The sequence below is a fragment of the Hemitrygon akajei genome, chromosome 19 (assembly GCF_048418815.1).
Source record: "Hemitrygon akajei chromosome 19, sHemAka1.3, whole genome shotgun sequence".
Lineage (NCBI taxonomy): Eukaryota > Metazoa > Chordata > Chondrichthyes > Myliobatiformes > Dasyatidae > Hemitrygon > Hemitrygon akajei.
This window is the reverse complement of record NC_133142.1, coordinates 44,927,327-44,953,371: the sequence shown is the minus strand read 5'-3', so window position 1 is coordinate 44,953,371 and position 26,045 is coordinate 44,927,327. Positions and strand designations below refer to the sequence as shown.

The 26,045-nt window shown below is 40.3% G+C and overlaps 2 protein-coding genes across 2 annotated transcripts in view; one reads left to right on the top strand and one right to left on the bottom strand.

Annotated features, from left to right (window-relative positions):
* Positions 1–5,882, top strand: part of LOC140742155 (F-actin-capping protein subunit alpha-2-like) — a 55,035-nt gene extending 49,153 nt beyond the window's left edge. The window contains exon 7 of the mRNA XM_073072955.1: positions 5,736–5,882. Within this exon, the coding sequence (XP_072929056.1) occupies positions 5,736–5,882 (147 nt within the window). The remainder of the gene's footprint in view (positions 1–5,735) is intronic.
* Positions 5,883–6,636: 754 nt separating this feature from the next.
* Positions 6,637–26,045, bottom strand: part of LOC140741902 (acylamino-acid-releasing enzyme-like) — a 66,163-nt gene continuing 46,754 nt past the window's right edge. The window contains exons 15-22 of the mRNA XM_073072442.1: positions 25,444–25,582; positions 24,630–24,710; positions 22,532–22,612; positions 18,602–18,690; positions 17,303–17,493; positions 14,206–14,308; positions 12,179–12,285; positions 6,637–7,440 (exon numbers count right to left, since the gene is read on the bottom strand). Of these exons, the coding sequence (XP_072928543.1) occupies positions 7,314–7,440; positions 12,179–12,285; positions 14,206–14,308; positions 17,303–17,493; positions 18,602–18,690; positions 22,532–22,612; positions 24,630–24,710; positions 25,444–25,582 (918 nt within the window). The 3' untranslated portion in view covers positions 6,637–7,313. The remainder of the gene's footprint in view (positions 7,441–12,178; positions 12,286–14,205; positions 14,309–17,302; positions 17,494–18,601; positions 18,691–22,531; positions 22,613–24,629; positions 24,711–25,443; positions 25,583–26,045) is intronic.

The window sequence follows — 26,045 nt, the reverse complement described above, 5'->3', positions numbered from 1 at the left end:
GGTACAGGAATCAATTATAACCAACGTTTTGATGAACTCTGTCATTTTCTTCAGGGATGATGCCTGAAGATGGCAGATTATAATCGATAGCTGTACCCAGCTGGAAGCCCAAGAAGAGTTTATTTGTCATATATGCCAGGAAAGCACCAAATCCTGTTAAGCAGCTGTGTGCATACATCTACTGATGCTTCTGGACACAGCATCAGTGATGTTCCTGGAATCATCGGGTGTTTCGGCTCTTTCAACATCATACACCCTTCTCCAGGTGACCCAGCTGGGGCTGATCAGACCCCAGCTTGTGTCCAGATGGCTAGCTACACATGACTCCATGGCTCCCCTCCCTTGAGCCACAGCCACCTTGAGGCCCTCTCTGCCGCATCGGTGGTACTGCGGATGGCTCTCCTCTTCCTCTCTCCCTCAATGCCCAAATTGCTGTAGGCTCTGGCTAAGGAACGGGCTGTGAATCCCCTACAACCAACCTCCACTGGGAGACACCTCGCTCTCCATCCAGCCTGCTGGCAGTTGCTGACCAGTCCTGCATGCTTAGATAGTTTCCTTTCAAAGGCCTCCTCCAAGCGATCTTCCCATGGGACTGTCAGCCCCAGCATCACCACCTGCTTGGTAGACTCAGACACAAGGACAATGTCTGGTCGCAGGGTGGTGGCTGCGACATGGTTGGGGAACTTCAGCAGTCTTTCGAGGTCCACCAACAGCTTCCAGTCCCTTGCAGAGGTCAGGATGCCTGCAGATGTTCTTTTGGTGGGTATTGGCTGCTCCCCAGCTCTGACAAAGGCAATGGACTGTTTGGAGGGTCGGGACCACTTTGTCCAATCAACTCCTGCGCAGCAATGGTCTCCAGGATCTGATCATGCCTCCATCGGTACCGTCCCTCACCAAGTGCCCTTGTGCAGCCGCTGAGGATGTGCTCCAGGGTTCCTCGCTTGGAACACAGTGGGCACGCTGATGACTCTGCTTTGCCCCATGTGTGCAGGTTTGATGGGCTTGGAAACACATCGTACACTACCTGGATGAGAAATTGGATGTGGTGTGGCTCGGCTTTCCAAAGCTCAGCCCAGGTCACTTTCCTCTCCACCGCATTCTCCCATCTTGTCCAAGTTCCCTGTTGTTTCATTCCCACCACCTTGCAGGTTTTCGTCTCCTCCACTGCTGCTCTCACCTCCTCCTGAACTAGATGGTGCCCTTCCTGCCCTCTGATGGTGTCCATTTGGGGAGTTGGAAAGGATCCTAGCCCAGCTCGGCCTCGTGTGACCACTCCCACCAGCCTCCTGTGATGCAGCCTTGCCTCTGCTTCCTGAACAGCTTCCTCTGCCCTCCACTTCCTGCCAGTCCTCACTTGGATCCCTGCTCTAGCCACCTTCAGATCACTTGAGTCCCTGTACTGTATCACTTCTCTGGCTCTTGTAACTTTGAATTCCTCCTCCAGGGGTTTGAAGGGCAGTTGCAGTTTATTGTGGTGTCCATAGAGTGCGATGCTGCTCCGGCTCTTTGGCAGCCCCAGCCATCTTCTGAGGTGTTAAATGACCCCTCCTCTCTAAGGTTTCGACTGTCGAGATCGGAACTGCATAGACAAGGAGGGGCCACAGGATTCTGGGAAGAATGCCATGCTCATACACCCAGGCTTTGAACTTCCCAGGTAGGCCAGACTTGTCCACAGATTTCAGCCAGCCATCCAACTCGGTGCAGGTCGCCTGAATGGATGCCGTGTCCCTTAGAGAGCTGTCAAAAATCTTACCTAAGCTCTTGACTGGCTTTTCTGTGATGGTTGAGATGACTGTACCTGCAATGCTAAACCAGAAACTTGTTCTCCATCTTCCCTTTCCTCAGCACCATTGATCTTGATTTGGCTGGTTTGAAACACATCTGGGCCCACTCCACCAGCTTTTCAAGCCCCTGCAGAATCCACCAGCAGCCTGGGACTGATTCTGTGGTGACTGTGAGGTCATCCATGAATGCCCTGACGGGTGGTTGCCGTTGAGCGGAATTCATTCTGGGCCCTCTGCACTCTGGTTCAGCAGACTTAGTGAGCATGTTCATGGCTAGGGAGAACAGTGTCACTGAGATAGTGCACCCTATGATGATGCCAATCTCCATCTTGTACTAGCTTGATGTAATTGCTCCTGAAGATACCCTCATCCTGAAGTTGCTGAAATAATCAGCGGTAAGGTCTCTGATTCTGCTGGGGACGTGATACTTGGTCAGTGTGAGCTGCACCAGCTTGTGCGGAATGGAGCCATATGCATTTGCCAGGTCGAGCCACAGCACTGACAGGTTGCCCTTGTTCTCCCTGGCCTCCCTGATGAGCTGTGTCACCACACCAGTGAGCTCCAGACAGCCCGGCATCCCTGAAATGCCACCCTTCTAGACTGATGTATTGATATAGGTATTCTTTGCTAGGTAGGTGTGCAGCCTATTGGAAACAGCACTGAGGAAGATCTTTGCCTCGACACACAGCAGGGAGATGATGTGGAGCTGGTCTATCTGGGTGGCATTTTCCTCCTTCGGGACCCATGCCCCTTCAACCACTCTCCACTGTTCTGGGATCTTCCCCCTTCTCCAGAAGACTCGCAGAATCTTCCACAGACGCAACAGGAGTTTGGGGCAGTTCTTATTTTCAGAAGGCATTTGATAAGGTCCCACATAGGAGATTGGTGGGTAAAATCAGAGCTCATGGCATTGGGGGAAGATACTGACATGGATAGAAAACTGGTTGGTAGATAGAAAGCAAAGGGTAGCAGTGAATGGGTGTTTCTCGGAATGGCAGGTGGTGACTAGTGGGGTGCCACAGGGCTCGGTATTGGGACCACAGCTGTTTACCATTTACATCAACGATTTAGATGAAGGCATTGAGAATAACATCAGCAAGTATCCTGATGATACTACGCTGGGTGGCAGTGTGACATGTGATGAGGATGTTAGGAGAATTCAGGGTGACTTGGATAGGCTGGGTGAGTGGGCAGATACTTGGCAGATGACGTTTAATGTGAATAAGTGTGAGGTTATCCACTTTGGGAGTAAGAACAGGAAGGCAGATTATTATCTGAACAGTATAGAGTTAGGTAAGGGAGAAATACAAAGAGATCTAGGAGTCCTTGTTCATCAGTCACTGAAGGTGAATGAGCAAGTGCAGCAGGCAGTGAAGAAGGCTAATGGAATGTTGGCCTTTATTACAAAGGGAATTGAGTACAAGAGCAAGGAAATCCTCTTGCATTTGTACAGAGCCCTGGTGAGACCATACCTGGAGTATTGTGTACAGTTTTGGTCTCCAGGGTTAAGGAAGGACATCCTGGCTGTAGAGGAAGTACAGCGTAGATTCACGAGGTTAATTCCTGGGATGTCTGGACTGTCTTACGCAGAGAGGTTAGAGAGACTGGGCTAGTACACGCTGGAATTAAGGAGATTGAGAGGGGATCTGATTGCAACATATAAGATTATTAAGGGATTGGACAAGATAGAGGCAGGAAATATGTTCCAGATGCTGGGAGAGTCCAGTACCAGAGGGCATGGTTTAAGAATAAGGGGTAGGTCATTTAGGACAGAGTTAAGGAAAAACTTCTTCTCCCAGAGAGTTGTGGGGGTGTGGAATGCACTGCCTCAGAAGGCAGTGGAGGCCAATTCTCTGGATGCTTTCAAGAAGGAGCTAGATAGGTATCTTATGGATAGGGGAATCAAGGGATATGGGGACAAGGCAGGAACCGGGTATTGATAGTAGACTATCAGCCATGATCTCAGAATGGCGGTGCAGGCTCGAAGGGCCGAATGGTCTACTTCTGCACCTATTGTCTATTATACACTTTGTATGGGGTGCTGCTTGGTCCTGGAGCCGAGCTTGCCCTTGCTTTGCGGACGATCTCTCTGACTTCCTTTAGCTGCAGCTCTGACATGTCGAACTGCACATCCGGTTCAGGGGGGTCTATCAGGATGTTGCACCCTCCCAACTCCTGCTGTCTTTCAGGATCACTGTATACCTTCTTCAGATGTTGGTCTGTGTCTTCCTGCGAACAGGCCAGTTTCCCACTGCGATTCTGCCCCAGCAACTCCTTGGTGATCTCAAAGGGGTTGGCGATAAAGGCAGCACGTTTTCGGGCCCTTTCACGTCGCCGTCTCCGATGCCACTCCGCCCGGTGGAGAACCCTGATCTTCTTTCATTGTAAGCACATCAGCTGGGCCAAGCCAATGCGCTCCTCTTCTCCTGCCTCCATGTACTGGGACTTCAGCGCTTTCATTTCCTGCCTAATGTTGTTGATCCTCAACGTTCTTTGGTTCTTTGAGTAAGGTGTTTGAGACCCTTTCTTCTCCTCTTCTCTGAACCATTCAGCTGCGATGCTGACAACGATTGTTGTCATGGCTTGCAGCTTCCTATCGATCCTTCCCTTCGCCATTGTCTCCAGAATTTGGTTGACATCTTCGTCAAACTGTTTCCACAGTGACGGCATGTTAGCTGCAGGTCATTTGATCCACCTCCTGTTAGAATTGATGTTAAAGGGATCAGTTTGCAACACTAGGAGGTTACGGGCACTATGGGGTGACTCTGGGCCTGGCACCTCCTTCGTCTCACCAGGTTGGACACCTGCACGTTGTGCTGCTCCTGCTCCCGCTGGACACTTCATCCTCGCTTGGTGGATCTTCAAGTCACTATCGTTCTTGCAGATTTTGCCACATGCACACTGCTTGCTCATAGTCATTTGTCCATTACCTGGGTCTGTTGCCGTCGCATCCGTCCGACTGGGGTGTTCATCCTCCCTCCCTCTCGGGCACCCCCGGGGGTATCTTTCACTTAGAATCATTGTAGCTCTTGCGGGGCCCTCCTTTCGCAAAATAATAGTTTGGCATTGAGTAGAAGAGATGATGGGTTTGTTTCTGCTATCATACTCTTTGGCACATATACAGCATTTGTCCCATTGTCACTATGATCATCACACAATACAGTTACGTTTCCCAAGTAATAATGCTGATCAACACCTCCGCCCACTAACCCACCTCACCACCGCTACTTTATCACTTCCTGTCAGTCACCTTATGTAAAAACACTTCTGTGCCTAGCATCACTTTATGGACATACAATCAATGTGCACAAGATACCTTATGTATTTATATTCATTGTGTTTTTTTTCATTATTGTGCTCTTTATCATATTTTTTGTGCTGCATTCTGGAGTACAATTATTTCATTCTCCTTTACACTCATTTACTGGAAATGACATAAAGCTATCTTGAATTTTGATTTTCTGATGTTTTTTTCTTAATTCTAATGCCCCAGATGATAAACAGTTAACTTTAACTTCTTAAATTTATGAAAAAGACCACAATAAAACCATTCTTCTTTTTTCCAAGGGGCATAAGTCATGGAAAAATAAGTGGAAATTTGCATATGCCTCTGCTTCTATGGCAATGGATCAATCATCTCCTCCACAAATGAGAATACATGTCATTCTTATGAAGCCAACACCTTAAATCCCAAAATCTATTAAGAAAGCCAAAAATGGCAGTATCTTCACATGTGATATTCCTAAAATGTGATAGGAAGAGTAACATTAACATCTTAAATAAAATTGAGGTTTCTAATATCCACATGAAACTCTAATTTTATTATTGAATCATGTAAAGGTTGAGAAAATCATTTTGTCTGAAAGCTTGTGTGCTTATATGATAGAAAGTTCAATAATCTCTAATATGAGCAGTCAAAGAAGAGTTTATGTTTCCTCTCTCTCCCTCCAGCTTGCACTGATGCATAGTTACCAAAAGCTGGACTGTTTGCTCAAAGGCCTCCGACGCCAATTACCACTTACGCACACAACAATTGACTGGAAGAAAATCATCCATGCTAAGATTATCAGGGAGATGGTTCTGGCACAGTGTTTGTAAGAATCTAAAACTGAAGTTTTGTTCAATTCAACTCATTATATTTAAAAATTAAAGTACATGCATCAAAATAGAGTCTGGTCTTACCATAATTCACAGATTTAAGTCTGCTATGCAGAAGAATAATCAGTATTGGGAAAACATGACCTGCTTTACATTCTAGTAGAGAAGAGGATCACCTTTTTTAGCAGTTGAAATTTTGGATATAGATGTCATTTATAAAACAGGTTAAAGTTTTCTTTGTTTTAATCCCAGTTATGGACTAAATCAGTATCAGAACATGTTCCCGTATTACTTAAGAGATGCTTTTGAAGTTTTATCAGCAAAAATATATATTTGTTTTATAATTATAATTACGTGGCTTCTTGGAAGCACATTGCTATGAACAGTTATGTTCTTCAAAATCCATTTAATTGTAGAGCTATACAGCACTGAAACAGGCACCCATGACCCATCAAGCCTAGGGCAATCATCAAGCACCTGTTTATACTAATCACATTTTATTTTCCCCACATTCTCATTAATTTCCCCAGATTCTCCAACTCAACTGTACACTAAGGACAATATATAATTGCCAGTTAACCTACTAAATTTCATATCTAAAGGATATAAGAAAAAAAATTATTAAATGAAATTGAGGCTGCCAATATCCATATGAAGGTTTTATTTTAAGATATTGAAGAAATGCTTCTAAGCACCTGGAAGAAGCAAGATGCAGGGAAAGCCAACTCCACATAGACAACACTGGAGGTTAGGGTTGTGATCAGGACATTGAAGCTGCAATGCCACTGTGCCACTCTTTATTTCTCCCAGGTGGAACATAAAGTTAAACAGTGGTATAGACTAACTAAATCCAGCAGGATCTACATATCTTGTAGATTTATAAATTTTGAGAATGTATAAAGCCACAAAGAAAGGAAGAACATACATTACTACATCATCTTTTATACTGTGAAGATATTTCAAAATATTTCATCTTCAACAAATGAAATTTGGATATACCATCTGTTCTGTATTCAGGTACCACAAATAGCTATGGCTGTTCGAGTGGTCAGGGATGAAAGATAAATTTTGCCACTTCTTGAGAATCTTCAAAAATATCCCAAAGTGATACACTCCATGGATTTAAATAAGCAGTGATATTTCTATTTATTATCTTAACCAAGACAGGTAGTCTCTAGTAATAAGTCATTCCCCTTTGTTCACACAAAATTTTCATAATACATAATTCACTTAAAGACCTGTGTCAGATATTAAAACAATTAATTTACAGGAAAGTTAATGAGGCAATGATAGCTGAATGAGTAAGGTCAACCCACAACTCTTCAGTCGTACTAAGAGGAAAGGCACTGAAAATACTCTTAGATCATCAAATAAAATTAACTAATTTGAACTAAAGTTAGATAGGACCTTGGCTGGATTGACTTCAATACTTTAGGTTGTCTCAAGCTGCTGCAGTCTGTTCAGTGCAAAGTTAAACCACATAGCAACATTCATGAACACATCAGCTTCTGTGTCAATGTTGGAGAGCGCATGGTTGTCATCAGGGTACCACAGTAACCTAAGAGGGAGAAGAAAATCACATACTTGATTGCTTATGAGGATGAATTACTTTCCTTACTGAGTAGTTATTCCACATTTACTGCCATACGGCAATGAAAAATGTTCAAGATGACAACTATATCATAAACATGAAACGATGCAGCACACTGATCCAATCATTGCAGTATCATCAAGCAACATCTGACTTTGTACCAAAAACTTTTGTATGGTACTGTATTTGTCAATTTAGTAACATCTGAGTTTGTAAATCTGGCAGGAGCCAAGGATGTTGGAAATGCCTAGGGTGGAGCACCACAGGAGGGGCATGGGACCTTTGACCGAGAAGGAGTGGCAGGGGTGGGGTGTGGTGCAGCTGCAGACACACCCAGTCTTTGAGACACCAGGCAAAAACATTTGATTCCAAACAACTTGTTTATTGATCATTACAGAATGTCTCTCTGGTGCTTCATGCTCCCTCCCACCTTCCCTCCTCTTTTCCTAGCCAAGATTCCCCTCTCCCCGCCCCCTTCTCTTTCTCAGTCTACAATACAGACGCATGTCAGAATCAGGTTTTATCATCACTCATACATGTCATGAAATTTGTTTTTGTAGCTGCAGCTGTACAGTGCAATACATAAAATTAATACAGTACTGTGCAAAAGTCTTAGGCCCCCTAAATACATATATGAACTGTATAATTATTACTCAGCCCATCAAATCTGCTACACCATTCCATAATGGTTGATTTATTGTCCCTCTTAACCCCATTCTTCTGCCTTCTCCTTTAATGCCCCAACTAATGAAGAGCTATCAACCTCCACTTTAAATATATATGCAATGTCTTGACCTCCACAGTCATCCATGGCAATGAATTTCACAGATTCAGCACCCTCTGACTAAAGAAATGCCTCCTCATCTCTGTTCTAAACGGATGACCCTCTAATCTGAGACTGTGCCCTCTGGCCCTAGACTCACACACTATAGGAAACATCCACTCTATGGAGGTCTTTCACTATTTGATAGGTTTCAATGAGATCACCTCTCATTCTTCTAAGCTCCAGTGAGTGGAGCATGAGGTATCAACAGTCCTTTATATGTCCTTTCATTCCCAGAATCATTCTTGTGAACATCTTCGGGACCCTCTTCAATGCCAGCAGATTTCCTGTGACAAGGGCCCCAAAACTGATCACAATACTCCAATATAAAGCGTCAGCATCACATCCTTGCTCTTATACTCTAGACCTCTCAAAATCAATGCTAATGGTTGATGCCTCTTGGGCTCTACTCGCTAGAGTTTAGAAGAATGTGGGGTGATCTCATTGAAACCTGTCAAATATTAAATTTATTTGCCTTCTTACTGCTGACTCAACCTGCAAGTTAACCTCTAGGGAATCCTGCACAATGACTCCCAAGCCCCTTTGCACCTCTGAGTTGTGGATTTTCTCCCCATTTAGAAAATAGTCTGTGGTTTTATTCCTTCTACCAAAGTATATGACCATACACTTCCCTACTCTATATTTCAATTACCACTTTTTGCCCAGTCTCCAATCTGTCCAAGTCTTTCTGCAGACTCCCTGCTTCCTCAACACTACATGCCTCTCTATCTATCTATGTATCATCTGCAAAAATTGGTCTCCAAGCCATTAATTCCATTATATAATGTGAAAAGAAGCAGTCCTAGTACCAACCCCACAGAACACCACTAGTTACTGATAGCCACCTAGAATAGCCTCCCTTCATTCCCACTCTTTGCCTCCTGCCAGTTAGCTAATCTTCTATCCATGCTAGTATCTGTCCTGTAATACCATGGGCTATTATCTTGTTAAGCAGCCTCATGTGCGGCACTCTGTGAACAGCCTTTTGAAAATCCACGTAAACAACATCCATTAATGCAACACACAAAAAACAGATTTCCAGCTTGTACAGATTTTCTTCTGTTTGGAACATTCACTGACTCTCGTTTGTCTTTCCTGCCTGCTATTTTCTCAAAGAATTTCAAAAGATTTGTCAGACAAGATTTCCCCTTAAGAAAACCATGCTGACTTTGGCAAGTCATGTGCCTCCAAGTACCCCCAAGCCTTATGCTTAATAATGGACTCCAACATCTTTCCAACCACTGAAGTCAGGCTAACTAGCCTATTATTTTCTTTCTTTGCCTCCCCCCTTCTTAAAGAGTGAGTAGCTAGATCTCCGAGGATCTATCCTGGGCCTAACATATTGATGCACTTACAAAGAAGGCACGGGAGTGACTATATTTCATTAGGAGTTTGAGGAGAATTGGTATGTCACCAAAGAAATCACTCATAAATTTCTACGGATGTACTGTGGAGAGCATCACTGTCCGGTAAGGAGAGCCCACTGCACAAGATTGGAAAAAGCGGCAGCAAGTTGTAAACACAGCCAGCTCCATCATGGGCACAAGCCTTCTAGCATCCAGGACACCCTCAAAAGGCAATGCCTCAAAAAGGCAGCAGCAATCATTAAGGACCCCCATCACCCAAGACATGCCCTTTTCTCATTGCTACCATTAAGGAGGGGTACAGGAGCCTGAAGACGTACAATCAACATTTCAAGAACAGCTGCATCCCCTCAGTCCTGATTTCTGAATGGACAATGATCCTATAAACACTACTTTTGTATTTTTTCCTTTACTACTTATTTAATTTTTAATATATACTTATTGTAATTTATAGTTTTTATTATTATGTATTGCAATGCACTGATGCTGCAAAATTTCACTTCATCTGCCAGTGATAGTAAACCTGATTCTGAGTGACATTTGTACATTTTTCAGTCCTCCGGAACCAGTCCGGGATCTAGTGATTCTTGAAAGATGATTACTAATGCTTCCACAACCTCTTCAGCTACTTCTTTCAGATCCCTGGGATGTAGTCCATCTGGTCCAGGTGACTTATCTACCTTCAGACCCTTCCATTTCCCAAGCACATTCTCCTTAGTCATACTGACTTTTCACTATCGCATTTCTGGCATATTGCTAGTGTCGCCGACGCTATTGTCCCCCCATTACTACCACTTCAGCATAATTTTCCAGCAGTCCAATATCCACTCTCAGCTCTCTTTTATTCTTTATATATCTGGGAAAATAACTTTGATATCCTCTTATATTATTGGCTATCTTATCTTCATATTTAATCTTTTCTCTTGTTATGGTTTTTTTAGTTGCCTTCTGTTGGTTTTTAAAAGCTACCCAATCCTCTTACCTCCCACTAATCTTTGCAACATAATATGCCCGCTCTTTTGCATTAATGTTGTCTTTGAATTTCCTTGACAGCCACAGTTGCCTCATCATCCCTTTAGAATACTTCTTCATCTTTTGGATGTATCTATCCTGCATTATCCAAATTGCCTCCAGAAACTCCAGCCATATGATTGATTAAACCAAGGGATGATCAGGAAATCAGAATTGGAGGTCTTCAGATCTCTAAGAGGGAATTACAGGATTAGTAAGATCATGGAAAAAATGATAATGTACTTAAAAATGTTATAATTGTGGCACTGCTTAACCAGAACTGACACACTTTGTGCGATCAAGGACATATGATGGGTATCAAATTGTCCTCAGATTTCTGAGGCAGAGAATGACAAGTTTGACACATAATCTATTGGAATGAAGGCTAGAGGCAACACAGAGCAGCGTGGAGGTTAGTGCTGCTGCCTCATACCTCCAGGGACCACACTGATCGTGACTTTGAGAGCTGCCAGCATGGTTAACGTCAATGAAGAATTTCTTCTTAGTGGAGGGAAGTAGCAGAAGAATCAATAAGTGGATAAGAGATGGAATATGTATTAGCAGAATAAGCAATGGACCTATTGCAAAGGCTTTGCCAGAGACTCACATGAACCCAGTGGGCCAAGTGATCTCCTCTTGTGTCTTAATAAGTCAGTGAATAAAGATAAGGATGAAGCTTTCAGCATAAATGATCTGATTCATATGCAGTAATAAAAATGGAAGTAGATGGTCTTAATTGAGACCACGGTCTATTGCAGAATGAAACATGACTCCTGAATTATAAGCAGTTTGGTTCATTTTCAGATAATTGCTCATCTAGTCAGAACTCTGATCATTTACAGACAGAAGAGGGAGAGGAGATGGTGATGAAGTGGAATTGTTAGTGCATACACGGATTATGTTGATTAGGAGTATAACAGGCTGTCTGGACGGCATGCAAAACGAAAGCTTTCACCATGTATCAGTACATGTGACAATAATAAACAAATACAAAATAAAAAGAAATCAACAAATTACAGAAAATTGGAGGACAGCGCAGATTAGAGCGGTGATACAGCAGAGAAGCATTTATAGGGTTTTTTTGCTGAGATAACAAAGATAAAAACCTACAACATTAATAAGTATAAATTTAATACAGGAACTACAGTCAAATCACTTGTCACAAGATCATTCATTATTAAGTACTTTTTTCAATTGGATACATAAGCACAAGGCATCCTGCTGTTTATTGATCCATTACTGCTTTGAGAACACAGGCAAACAGTCTGAATGGATGATCAATCGCTTAGCCTTTTGCTTGCATTTGTGGCTATTTGTTCATAGACAGACAAAGTATTCATAGCTGTGAAATTAAAATTTAGACAAAACATTTTCAGCTATCAATTTAATAACAGGACCAAAGGTCCAAATCAGCAGATTTACAACAAAGCCTAATCCTCACTATTGAATATAATCCTTGTAGCTGTTGCTTGAGCCCACAGGCTGCTCAGATTTACACAGAACTTACCGTACAGGAACCCCTCTGGCTTTCAGCGCACTGTGGAGTTGAAGACCTTGTGAAGGGGGAACCCGTTTGTCTTTCTCACCTAACATTATCAAAACTGGAGTTGTTGCCTGAAAAAAGATATTTTTACAAGTACTGAACAGAGACAGTGGGTTTGAGTTAAGTAATTTAAATTATAACATTTTATTTAATTAAATTGTAATTCCAAGCCCACTCTTCCCATATACCCTATTGACATTTCTCCTATAAAATATAATAAAACAAGTTGTAAATATAATCTGTGGTAACAAAGGGTCCTGCAGTAACTAGCTTTATTCTGTGCAACACATTTCTCTTTTCAATGATGGAATGTGAAACATGCATCTGTAATATTTTATAGCACCAACAATCAGGGTCCAATTCCCACCGGTGCTGGTAAATAATCTGTACATTTTTCCCATGACCACTTGGGTTTCCCCCAGCTGCTCTGGTTTTCTCCCACATTTCAAAGCTGTACAGGTTAGGATTAGTAAGATGTGAGTATTCTATGTTAGCACCAGAAGCATGGTGACATCTGTGGGCTGCCCCAGCACATCCTCGGACTGTGTTGGTCATTGACGTAAACGACGCATTTCACTGCATGTTTCAATGTATATGTGGCAAATAAAGCTAATCTTTAATTTTAATTTTTAATTATACCATCTCAGTATATACTAACAGAGGACAAGCCAGTTCAGACAAATGCTCTGAACAGTGAGAGTCATATACAGCACAGAGAACAGGCTCTTCAGCCAAACATCCATAGGAAAACTGAGCTAGTCCCATTTTCTTGTTTTTGACTCATATCCCTTTAAACCAGGGGTTTCCAGGCTTTTGCATGCCACTAGCCAATAACATTAAGCAAGGGGTCCATGAACCCCAAGTTGGGAACCTCTGCTTTAAACCTTTCCTATCCAAATATCTTTTAAATGTTGTAATTGTACCTGCCATTACCAATTCTTCTGGCAGTTCATTCAATATTTGCACATCCATGTGTATGAAAGAGTTGCTTCTCAGGTTCCTTTTAAATCTTTCTTCTTTTGCTTTAAACCTATGCCCCCTAGTTCTGGCCTCCCCTGCCATAGGGAAAAGAATGTGGCTATTCACCTTAGGTGAAAACTGACATCCAAATAATTAAAGCTGACATCTCAGATACATTATTTGCTCTTTGTAACAAGTTTTATGATGAGAAAAAAGATCCAAGGAGTTTATCAACTAAGCCACTCTTTTCTAATTTTTTTGCACTATCCCGGAAGATGTAAAAAAGTAATAGAAATGTCTCTCTTTACAACCCTAGTTCTCAACTTCTCATTCAAAGGTTTAAAGTGCATTTATTATCAAAGAATGTATAAATTATACAACCTTGAGATTTGTTTACTTACAGGTAGCTACAAAGCAAGAAACCTGAAAGAACCCAATTAAAGAAAAAAATAAAAACAAAAGACCAACACGCAATGTTCAAGAGAAAGGAAAAAATATTAATTATGCAAACAATTGAAGCAAACAAGATTCTGAACCAAATTGAGGCCTCAGATCCAAACTCCAGAGCAGCTCAAAGCCTCACTTATCAGTTCACAATATTGGCGGGCATGAGACACAGCAGCTGGGGCAGTCTTCGTAACCTCAGTGCCATGGAGGAGTGGCCATCACGGAGAGTGAGCAAAATCAGTTCTCGTATCAGAGCCCGACACCCTGTCTTTTCAATCTATCTGGGCCACTGATTAAATTGACCAAACAACCGAACAGCGAAAAGCTCTGGTGCCATGGAGAGAGGAGCGAACATCATGGAGTGCAAGCAAAATCAACTCTCGCCTCCAATCTGTTTAAAGTGTCCTAACAGCAGACTGCACCTTGCATTAAGACCTGGCCACTGCGAAGGGCTCGGGGCCTAGACCATGCCACCCAGCGACTCGCTCTTATGATTCCCTCCCACACAGACTTCCCTTTTTCCTCATCCATGTGCCTACCTAAAGGTCTCCTAAATCTCCATAATGCTGCAGCTTCCTTCTTACCTGAGAAATAGATACAATGGGCGACTTGCTCAATAATGTTGCCAACACAGAGGGAGTAGGTAACTGGTCTGGGGCAAACTCAAAGCCAGCTTGCACCATAGTGCTGTTGAGAAAAGACACAAAAATAAAAGAAAACAGACCTTAACTTGCATTTACTAGTCTACTTCTAAATTAAAGTCAGCTGTACCTCAGGTCAAGCCAGGCCCAAAAATATTTTGCTGTTTCTGAGATCATATACCCTTAAGCCAAACCTCTGCTTTGCTCCATGACTAATAAATGGCAGCCACAAATAACATCTTCCTTTAATTTCCCTGCCTCCTCTAATGGGGCACTGAAACTTTCACTAGACACATGACCTTCTTAAACCTGTATGGGTCAGATTGAAAGTAAAATTGTTACCTGTCATTGCAGCTCAGACAGCAAAATAATTGCCATGCTTTCAATGCAATGCTATCAGCATAGTGAAGGATCCCCAGTTCCCAAGACAACTCAGTTATCACAAATACAAAGCTTAAGGAAAAATGATGTCCATTTTTTCAAACAAATGAATAATATTAAAAATAACAACCTGGCCCAATGCAAAACATTTGCAAATTAGAATCATAAGCTGGAACAATTTGATTCATACTGGGAAAAATGGTTTAACTACATAATGCCTCATAGGCCTGATTTTATTCTCACAAATCAATGAATCTGTTGTAAAAAAAAGATCACTCCCTACTTGTACATAGATCTTTCCTTTTGCTTGTTTTTTTCTTTCCACTCTTTTCTATAAGTGTATACCCCAGATAAATACTTTGTGGAGATTTTGTGATATATATGATTATATGATATATATATATATATATATATATATATATATATATATATATACAATGTCTGGAATACATCTTATGGAAATATTTGTTCGATGAACTTCAATAAAAAAAATCACCAAAAAAAATAGAAAAGTATTCAGTTAAAAGCTGTGAATGTGAAGTAGAACATCAGAACTTATCCAAAGGTCAAAAAGCTGTGATTACAGCCTGCTATGGATCATACCACCATTATGACCTGATCGCCAAGAAGTCCCGTTTCCGACTTGAACAAATCCAAAATCTAGCACAGATATGTGGGATTTGAAGAATTCCCAAGCTACCTATGATAATCTTTTTATGTGGCAATTTTAAGTTTCAATTTAAGAGAATGTGTAGAAGACTAATAAAATAGAAAAAATTAAACTTAATTGGTCTCCTAACAACATAATAAAAATAACAGAAAATGATTGTGGCTCTCAGCAATTCAAACACTGTCTGAGGAGAAAGATACATTAATACTTTACATTAATAGATTTTCATTTAACCTCATCTTGAATACACCCAGTGATTGAATAATCATAGCCTTCCAAGGCATATGCTTTCTGGGATTTACACTGCACTAGGATTTCTTCTGTCTAATTACTAAATAGCTGATTCTTTATTCCGAGACCAGGCTCCCTGATTCTAGATTCTCCATGCATAAAAAGCTTCTCAAGATCCACCATAAGAATTCCTCTCAAGAATTTTACCTACTTCTATGACATCACCTCTCTTCCTTCTAAACTCCAGTGAATGAGTGTTAACCCTCCTCATTCTCCCTCACAGCATTACCACTGCAAGTCAAAAACCATTTTAGTGAGTGTACTCTACACTTACTCCAAGACAAGCATACATAATTTTTCAGATATAGAGATCAGAATTACACACTATATTGCATACGAGGTCTCAACAAAGCCCTGTGCAAATACATTAAGAATTTAAAACTTAGAATTTCCCAGAACTTCTAGAATCATTCTTCAATGATTCCTCTCAAGTGCATCAATATTTATTTTCAAGTAGGCATTTCTTTATAATGTTTTTTCTTGGTATTCTACCATGTTTTGATTGAATGAATGCAGATAAAAATTGCAAAAACAATTAAGTGTTCAATAGAACTATAGAACACCCAGGAATATACAGAGGGAGCAGAGGAGAAATCATACAGTTATGAAGTAGTAGCACTATCATTTCAATAATGTATTTCTCTAAATAAATGAATAAATTAAAAATCTTCAATTATTCCTGAAAATAAAATTCAGTCAAAATTGTAGCTTATATTTTTAAGCAGTTACTGTGGTATGATTAAAGTTAATATAAAAATGTGTAATATTTTGTTACATTTAACATGGCGTGCTGGGGAGTACAAATACAATGGCAGTCAATAACAAACTCATCAAGGAATTAAATAAGGACTGCAGTGGCAATTTTTTATTCCAAAAAATAAGTGAAGGAATTATCACAGAGGTTTGTTGAGACACAAAAGAATATGGAGAGAAGGGAATAAAAGGTTATGCTGAAAGGAACCAAATGAGGCAAAACAGTGTGAACTGGTTGCACAACTAGGGTGATCCAGGAGCAATGTGGCTCCCTTTTCCCTAATTATATAGTTTAGCTTGAAAATAAGTGGTACATCATTACTTGCAACATCGTGATGTCTTCAATTCCCTATACAATTAATTTCTAGAGTCTCTAAGTCAGCCTGACAATTTATTAACACATACAAAATGTTGGAGGAAGTCAGCAGGTCAGGAAACATCTATGGAAGGAATAAACAGTCAACGTTTCGAGCCAAGACCCTTCATTAAGACTGATGTCTACTTCACCCAGTCCTGATGACGGGTTTCGGCCTGAAACATCGACTGCTTAGGTGCTAACAGAGTCGCCAAGCTCCTCCAGCATTTCGTGTGCATTATTCTGGATTTTCAACATCTGCTGAATCTCTTGTGTTTAAGATTTGCTGCCAATTTAGTTTAAGGTTGCTGTAATTCTTTGCTATGCGGCATAGCTATTCCGTGTTTCAACCTCCCCAAGTTCATTACATTGTAGGGACCATAGAAACAAGAGAGATCTTTATCATATAACTATGGTTGGAATACAGTCCAGTTCTCAAAAACGAAAAGCATGGAAATGCATTGAGGTACAGAAATTTAATTTTTCACTGAAAAATAATTTTAGTAATTAGAATTTATATGTTTGTATATACTGAGAAACAAAATATGATACATATTATGTGCATATATTCCAGGAAAATCCAAACTCACTGGTCAGGAATATCTGTTGTCCCCAGCTTGGAAGCCAGGTTAGTGACAGGATTCCTAGTGGCAAAGGCCTTGTAGAAACCAGGATACTGGCCAATCAGGTGACAACCAATAAATCCTCCATGTGAGCCACCAATTAGTAAAATCTTCTCAGAATTTACAAATCCTTCCTTTAACACACTTTCGACAGCAAACTGAAACAAAACACAGTCTTTTGGAGCAGTGTACAAAAAGAAATTGCAATTGGAGTATCACCGGTTTCTTTTACAAATCTGAACTTGATCACAGTACTCCTCTGTCTGAAGTTCTTCAGCATTAGAAGAACTACATTAAACAAATGATGCATCTCAGTCCAAGGTATTCACTGCAGAATTCTATTGTACATGAGATCCAAGGTATCATGCACAACATAACAGGTCTTCTTCACACTTCTTCCACTTAAGTAGGCTGTGACCATGGAGAAGGGCATCTTATCACATATTTTGTATTTACTTGTCTTGGTTTCCATCCCTGGCATTCTTCCCATGTGACAAGTTCATTGATAGCTTCTTACAGCTAATTCCTCATAATCAACTGCAGTGCCAATTTTGGCATAATCTGAAAGCTGCTTAATCTATCATTGGTAAATTCAAAGTACATCCTGAAAGGCAGGGTTCCTCGGAGAGTCCCAGTTCATACAATATTATAGTCACTAAAACTACAATCACTGCCACTGAGCCAATCCTGGAGTAGTGTCACTTTCCCTTGGATCCTATAAGCCTTTACTTACTGTTGTCCATGAAGAACTCATCATGCACTTTGACAAATCCATCCCCACTCTCTTTTATTCATCTGTAACTGTCTTTTAGAATATTTTCCACTAATTTGCCACATCACTTATGTCATTCTTACAAGTTTACAACTACTTAATCCATCCTTTTAAAGTAAAGAAACCACCTCGGCATTCTTCATATCAGCATAAATTTCATTATTTTCAACTCCAATATTTGATTATACATTTGTACTATAAGAAAAACAGAAAACTGAAATATTCTACAAAAATGAAGTATGGTATAAATGACTTGCAGAAGTATGCTGCGCTTTATTGCATCTCATCTCTTGCCCATTTTGATTCCATGCCTTTTTCTGCACCTTGTTGTTCAGGATTAAGGATTTTTATCAAACCATCCACTCACCATCCAGGATGGAATACAGATGAAGTTCCAGGGAACATTCCTCAGTATTCAAGTCTTGCCTATTCCAGTAATTCTGGCCGTTAGCTCCGTCTGAAATTCTGTAAAAATTATTTGAGTAGCTCATTACCTGCACGTCTTTCACGTCTTGCCTTCCTATATTACCGAGTAGTGACCAAATACTGCCTTGTCCAAAGCCACAAGATCCTCTATAATTCACTGAAAGAAACACAAAATGCCCTCCATCAAGATCACAGGATCACAAATTGCACAGTATAGAAATGCAGCCTTTTTGGCTATCTCATCTATGCCTACTTATGCTAATCCTATTTGACCAAAAGTTCCATGGCCCATCCACTCCTTTCTAAACCAAGTATCTATCCAAAATGCACTTTAAACACTGTAATTGTATCTGCCTCCAAAAACTTGACTGGCAACTTTAGCTGGATATTCTTGCCCTCTGTGTGAAAAATTTACACCTCAGATTGCTTTTAAATTTCTCCTCTCTCACCTTAAATCTGAGCCTTCTAGTTCTAGATTCCTTTGCCATTGGAGAAAGATTCTGACTATCCCATCACGCTCCTCATAATTTTATAAAATCCAAGATGATCACCTTTCAGCCTCTTACATTCCAGTGAGAATAAATGTAGTTGATCCAATCTCTCCTTAAAGCCGCAGCACTCTATCATAGGCGGAGCATCCGTGCCCCCAATTTACCCCCGTTCGCCTAGGGTGAACCGCTGTCACCCTGCCAATAGTGCAATACTTTGCTGTAAATACGGTGCAATGCCCCCCCAGTTTGTGCACATAATACTTTAATATGTTGGAGCTCATGTCTCTGGTTCCATCCACGACGACTTTCCGAGCCTTCGGCCACCGTCTGAACCGCCGATGTCTGGTATCCACCACCTTGGAGCCACTGTCCACTCCTCACACGCCTCCCGAAAAAAACCGCGAACTCCCGCTCAGCTCACACATACAAGATAGCATAACAATTCTCCATTGGTTAGTTCCCCCCCCTATCTACAGTTATAACCCAAACACTCTAGATACAGAAACCCATTAAGTACATTAAGTAACATTACAAAGAAGCCATTTTGTTAGCCTGAACAGTTAACACCACAGTTACTGGTACTGAGAGACCTACATAGGCAACACAATGGTGAATCTTCTACATTCTCTCTATTGCTACCATATCTTTTCTATAATATGAACAGATCTGTATGCTTTACTCTAAGGAGTACATCTACAGCATGATATCCAATTCATATTCAAAGCACTGGCCTATGAAGATGAGCCTTTTTCATTTCCCTATCAACCTGTATCACCACTTCTAAAGAGCTATGGGACTTGCATCTCATAGCTCTTGCATCCCAAGCCTCGCTGTACATTATTACTCCTAATGTCCCTGCTATTTACTTAAACTGTCCTACCAAAATTTGAATTTCCAGAGTGTATTACCTTGCACTTCTCTGGATTAAATTTCATTTGTCTCTACTCTGCTCATCTTTCCAATTAACTAATCAGACTTCATGGTTGCAATTTGGAATAAGGCTGGGTCAATGATTTAAAATATTTTATAAATGTTCCACAAAGTTAGGCCAATTATCAACTTCCGTACATTAGCCAGTAACTCACAGTAAGAATTACCAACAATCCTTTTAGTCAGAAATAACTAGAACAAGACTTAAAGCAGAAAATATTAGAACTACTAATTTGGTTAACATTTCAAACCCATGACCTTGGCAGTCTACTGAATTTTACTGACATTTTCTACTTTTAAAAAAAAATCAGCTTACCAATTTTGCAGTATTTCAATTTGGCGAAAGCAGTTTTGTCTAATTGTTGATCATAGAGCCATGGAAAAGTACAGCACAGAAACAGGTCCTTCTGCCAAAACTATTTAAGCTGCCTTCCCCCATTGAGCTGATCCAAGATAAATTTTCTACTATAAGGCCATAATACATAGGAGCAGAATTAGGCCATTTGGCCCATTGAGTCTGCTCTTCCATTCAATCATAGCTGATCCTTTTTTTCTCTTCCTCAACCCCAGTTCCCGGCCTTCTCCCTGTCACCTTTGATGCCATGTCCAATCAGGAACCTATCAATCTCTGCCTTAAATACACCCAACAACCTGCCCTCCACAGCTGCATGTGGTAACAAATTCACCATTCTCTGGCTGAAGAAATTTCTCCGTATCTCTGTTTTGAATGGATGTCCCTCCATCCTGAAGTTGTGCCCTCTTTTTCTAGACCCTCCCACCATAAGAAATATCCTTTCCACATTACTCTGTTTAGGCCTTTCAACATTTGAAAGGTTTCAATGAGATCCCCCTTCATCCTTCTAAATTCCATCAAGTACCGATCCAGAGCCATCAAGCATTCCTCGTAATGGTAACCCTTTCATTCCTGGAATCATGCTTATGAACCTCCTCTGGATTCTCTCCAATACCAGCACATCTCTTCTAAGATGAGGAGCCCAAAACTGTACACTCAAGGTGCAGCCTCACCAGTGCCTTATAAAGCCTCAGCATCACATCCCTGTTCTTGTATTCTAGACCTCTTGAAATGAATGCTAACATCGTATTTGCCTTCCTCACCTTTAACTCAACCTGCAAGTTAACCTTTAGGGTGTTCTGCAGAAGGACTCCCAAGTCCCTTTGCATCTCAGATTTTTGGATTTTCTCCCTGTTTAGAAAATAGTCTGCACATTTCTTTCTACTATCAAAGAGCATGACCATGCATTTTCCAACATTATATTTCATTTGCCACTTTCTTGCCCAGTCACCTAATCTGTCTAAGTCCTTCTACATCCTACCTGTTTCCTCAACACCATCTGCCACTCCACCATTCTTCGTATCATCTGCGAACTTGGCAACAAAGCTATCAACTTCATCATTTAAAACATTTATATACAGCATTAAAAGAAGTGGTCCCAAAACTGGCCCCTGCAGAACACCACTAGTCACTGGTTGCCAACCAGAAAAGGATCCTTTTATTCCCACTTGCTGCCTTTTTCCAATTAGCCAATGCTCTAACCACGTTAATACCTTTCCTGTAATACTACGGGTTCTTAACTTGGTAAGCAGCTTCATGTGTGGCACCTTGTCAAAGGTCTTCTGAAAGTCCAAATATACAACATCCACTGCATCCCCTTGTAATCTCCGGAAAGAATTACAACAGGTTGTCAAGCAGGATTTTCCCTTAAGGCTTTGTCCCATCTTGTCCTGTGCACCAAGTACTCCATCACCTCATCCTTAACAATTGACTCTGTAACATCTTCCCAACCACTGAGGTCAGGCTAACTAGTCTACAATTTCCTTTCTGCTGCATTCCTTTCTTAAAGAGTGGAGTAACATTTGCAATTTTCCAGTTCTCTAGTACCATGCCAGAGTCCAATGATTTTTGAAAGATCATTTCTAATGCTGCCCAAAACTCTTTCCCAAAACTCAATACTGAGTAACTCTTCATCATTTATGCTTAATTTATGCACTTCCCCTGACTACTTTGCCTGTCTCTTATCTTTCCTAAATCTCCCTCCTGTTGAAGCAACCTCACCATGACACAGGACCTCACAGCTTTGCAGGATGCAACCGGCTACTCCAATCACTTCTTTTCCTTACCCCTCACTAGCTGAACCTTCATATCTATTTCCAGGTCCATTTTCTTCTAGATCCATCTTTGCAAAATAATGTCCCTAATTTTTTTATGATATATTTAAACTCCCAATGCTAAATCATTGGCCTACCATTCACAAGACAGCTCCAGCTAATTGAATGTAGTGCCTTTCCTACCAAATATTAGCTTTTTGGATATGAAAGGAATAAAAGGGTAAGGGGTTACTGCAGAAAAGTGTTGATGGAGTAAAAGATTGGCTATGAGCTTCTTGAATACTTGAGCAAGACCAAGATCTCCTCCTGATTCCACTTATGTTCGTTTGAATCAGATTTCATGCTCTTGATTATTATTCAATATACTCTCATTAATAAACAAATACAAGGCTAACATTAAATTAGATCTAAAATGAGGTAGGTGAAAAAAATATTAAATTGAGCACTTACCAAGCAGCACTGAATATCCTAACCTACAAAAGGCAATGGGCAGCAACATCCAACATGCAATGAAGACAGAGTTAGGTCCTCCTGTACAAAGGAGAGAGCATCAAGATATAACTGAAATGGCCAACTGAAATAGGATCCAATTATGTACCAGTAGCTTTTTTAAAATTCCTACATAGATTGCATTGTTTCTTGGAAAGTGATAATACTCAATGCTATTATAAACAAAAATCAAACTGATCCTGAATGATAAAAAGACAAATTCATTGTCTCATGATCATCAGTCATATGCATTTGGTCACTGAGAATAACTGATACATGTGGAAAGGTTCCTGTTCCTAATGTTATTATTATGGGAAAATAAATGGGTGATTAAAAGCTAAAAATGATAAATATGACCTAGATGTGTACATCCTATCAACAGAGCAGAAAAAGCATTCATTTTGAGAAGACTAGAATACAAAAGCAAGGATGTAATGCCAATTGGTCAGACTGCACTTGGGAGTATTGCGAACTGATTTGAGCCCTTTATCTAAGATAAGATGTGCTGGCATTGGAGAGGGTCCAGAGGAGATTCACGAGAATGATTCAAGAAATGAAAAGGTTAATGCATGAGGAGTGTTTGTTGGCTCTGTGCCTGTACTCGCTGGAGTTTATCAGAATCAGGTTTATTATCACCAGCATGTGTCACGAAATTTGTTAACTTAGCAGTTCAATTCAATACATAATATAGAAAAAAAAAGTAAAAATAAATAATTAAGCAAATCAATTACAGTATATGTACAAAGTATATGAATAGCTTAAAAATAGAAGAAAAACAGAAATAATATATATTAAAAAGTGAGGTAGTGTTCATGAGTTCAATGTTCATTTAGGAATCAGATGACACAGGGGAAGAAGCTGTTCCCAAGTTGCTGAATGTGTGTCTTCAGGCTTTTGTACTCTCTATCTGACGGTAACAATGAGAAAAGGGCATGCCTTGGGTGCTAAGGGTCTTTAGTAATGGATGCTGCCTTTCTGAGACACCACTCCTTGAAGACGTTGTGGCAACTTTGTAGGCTAGTACCCAAGTTGAAACCAACTAAATTTACAGCCCACTGCAGCTTCTTTCAGTCCCACACAGTAGCTTCCCCCCCCCCCCCCCCACCCATACCAGACAGTGATACAGCCTTATTTAGAAGAATAAAGAGGGATTTTATTAAAACCTATTGAATATTGAAATGCCTAGATAGAGTGGATGTGGAGAGGTTGTTTCCTGTGGTGGGGAGTCTAGGGCCAGAGTATAGAGCCTCAGGATAAAGGTACATCCCTTTAGAACAGAGATGAGGATATATATTTCTTTAGCCAGAGGGTGGTGAATCTGTGGAATTCATTGCCACAAATGGCTGTGGAGGCCAAGTCATTGGGTATATTTAAAGTAGAAGTTGATAGGTTTTAGTTTAGTAAGGGTGAGTAAAGTTATGGGGAGAAAGCAGTAAAATAGGGATTGAGAGGGATAATAAGTCAGCCATGATTGAATGGTGGAGCAGACACAATGGACCAAATAACTTAATTCTGCTCCTATGTCTTACGGTCTATAAATATAAAGCTGCATGAATACACAATAAGTGACAAATAATATCACAAGATGAAATAGATTTTTTAAAAATTAAGATCCACCTTTAATATTACTAGGGTCAAAATGGTTTGTCAAGTCCGTAGAATTATCTTCGTTGCCACAGATTAGGTCACTCTGAGCAGAGATTAACAATATTAACCCATAAATCTTGGAAAGAGGCTATACATAAAGAAAATTAGATTTTCAAATGCATCTTAATTAGTGGTGTCCCTTTCATATCCTCACAACTAATGGCAAGATCCATCAGCTTGTCTATTGTTACAACATCACAAGATTTAATATTTTATACTGCTTGTTGTGAACTTGGAACCTTAGGCTTATAATTTTAGAGAAGGGAAAATTTAAATTAAGAACCAGTCTAAGTACAATCTACCATTTGTGCCTTCTAGCCAAGTTTTGAAGAAAGCCCTGCAAAATGTTACACAAAACTATTAAGCAATAATCAGTATTAACAGGGCACCGCTCAAACACCCATCTGCTTACCATGTGGACTTACAACAAGTGGAGGTTTTCCATTTTTTCCCTGCCCAGGAGCAAGCAAAATACCCTCAAAGAGAAGTCTCCCTGTCAGGAAAAAAATACAAAAGCTAGAACCAGACAAAATCATACGCAACTAGGTGTGCCACATCTCCCACCTCTAGTGACAAACAGTTTGACTCTGAGCAAATTAGAGGAAATCTCTATTAGCCTTGTGTTGTGATAGACCATTAAGCATGACACTGAATATTGTAAATATTTATTAGTTTTGGTAATTCAAGCACACTATGTCAGATAAAAAAGACCCTGGTGAATAGTGACAAAACAGACCAAATCTCATTCATTCTAGTCATTTCTGACTAGATTGCATCCTCAGCTCATGAACATTTAAGGTCAAATAATATGAAATAATAGAAAAAAATAAAGACCAGTGCCCCACCATTTTCTGATGCAGACACTCAGTATAGCTTAAATTAAAAGGAGGTGTATGGTAAATTAATTAATTGCAAACCATTGACTCCTACTGTTATGTGCATTACAGAGGTTTGAATAGCACACAATTAAACCATAGTCTGTTACCTTCCAGATCCATAAATTAATTGATATGAACATTAGGAAGGAAGTTGCATAGAGAAAATCATGATGAAGGTATTATATACACACACACGGGGAAATTAAATTATAATAAAAATCTCACACATCTCTTCATGAAATGAGGTATGATGGTTTCAGCAGTCAATGAATGTAAAACAATCAAACTAAAATACAAAGAATCTTGAGATTAAGGTATAGCAAATACTAGCAGTCCCAAAATACTTACGAAACTTTGGATTCTCTTGCTCAAGAGGAGGTGTAAAAGTCAGGATTTTCCACTCTATGTCTTGCAGTGGTTCAGGTGCATCCAGAGGCATCCAGACAATCTCTTGCTCCTGTCCTGCAGGTGGCAGGAAACCCACCTGCTATAGAAATGGAAAAAAAATCACATATCTCAGCAACGGTAATCTTTCACATCTTACCAAAAATGGAATTTTATGGCTTTGCTATGTGCTGTTAAGTTAGTTGATAAGGCAGAAGAGCTCTTTGCCACATTTCCCCTTGAATGTACACTCATTCAAATAATGTGTTAAGTGGAGTGTCACTGCAGATGTGGGATGCAACATGCCTCCAAGAGCGAATTAAACTAAATCTCATTTTTGTTTCACTACAAGCTTTTAAACAAAACTGCATCTTCAAACTTTAACACAATAGGAGATGCAACAATAGAAACAGTATCATTGCACATAATTACACATATTTCTGAACTGCCAGTGTCTTACCTTTTCAGTAATTGAGAGTGGCTAATCATTTATGAATACATTTAGGACTGATAAATTAAAGACCTCAGTTATATATTTTGAGAGTTAAAACATGAAAATAAGTTTC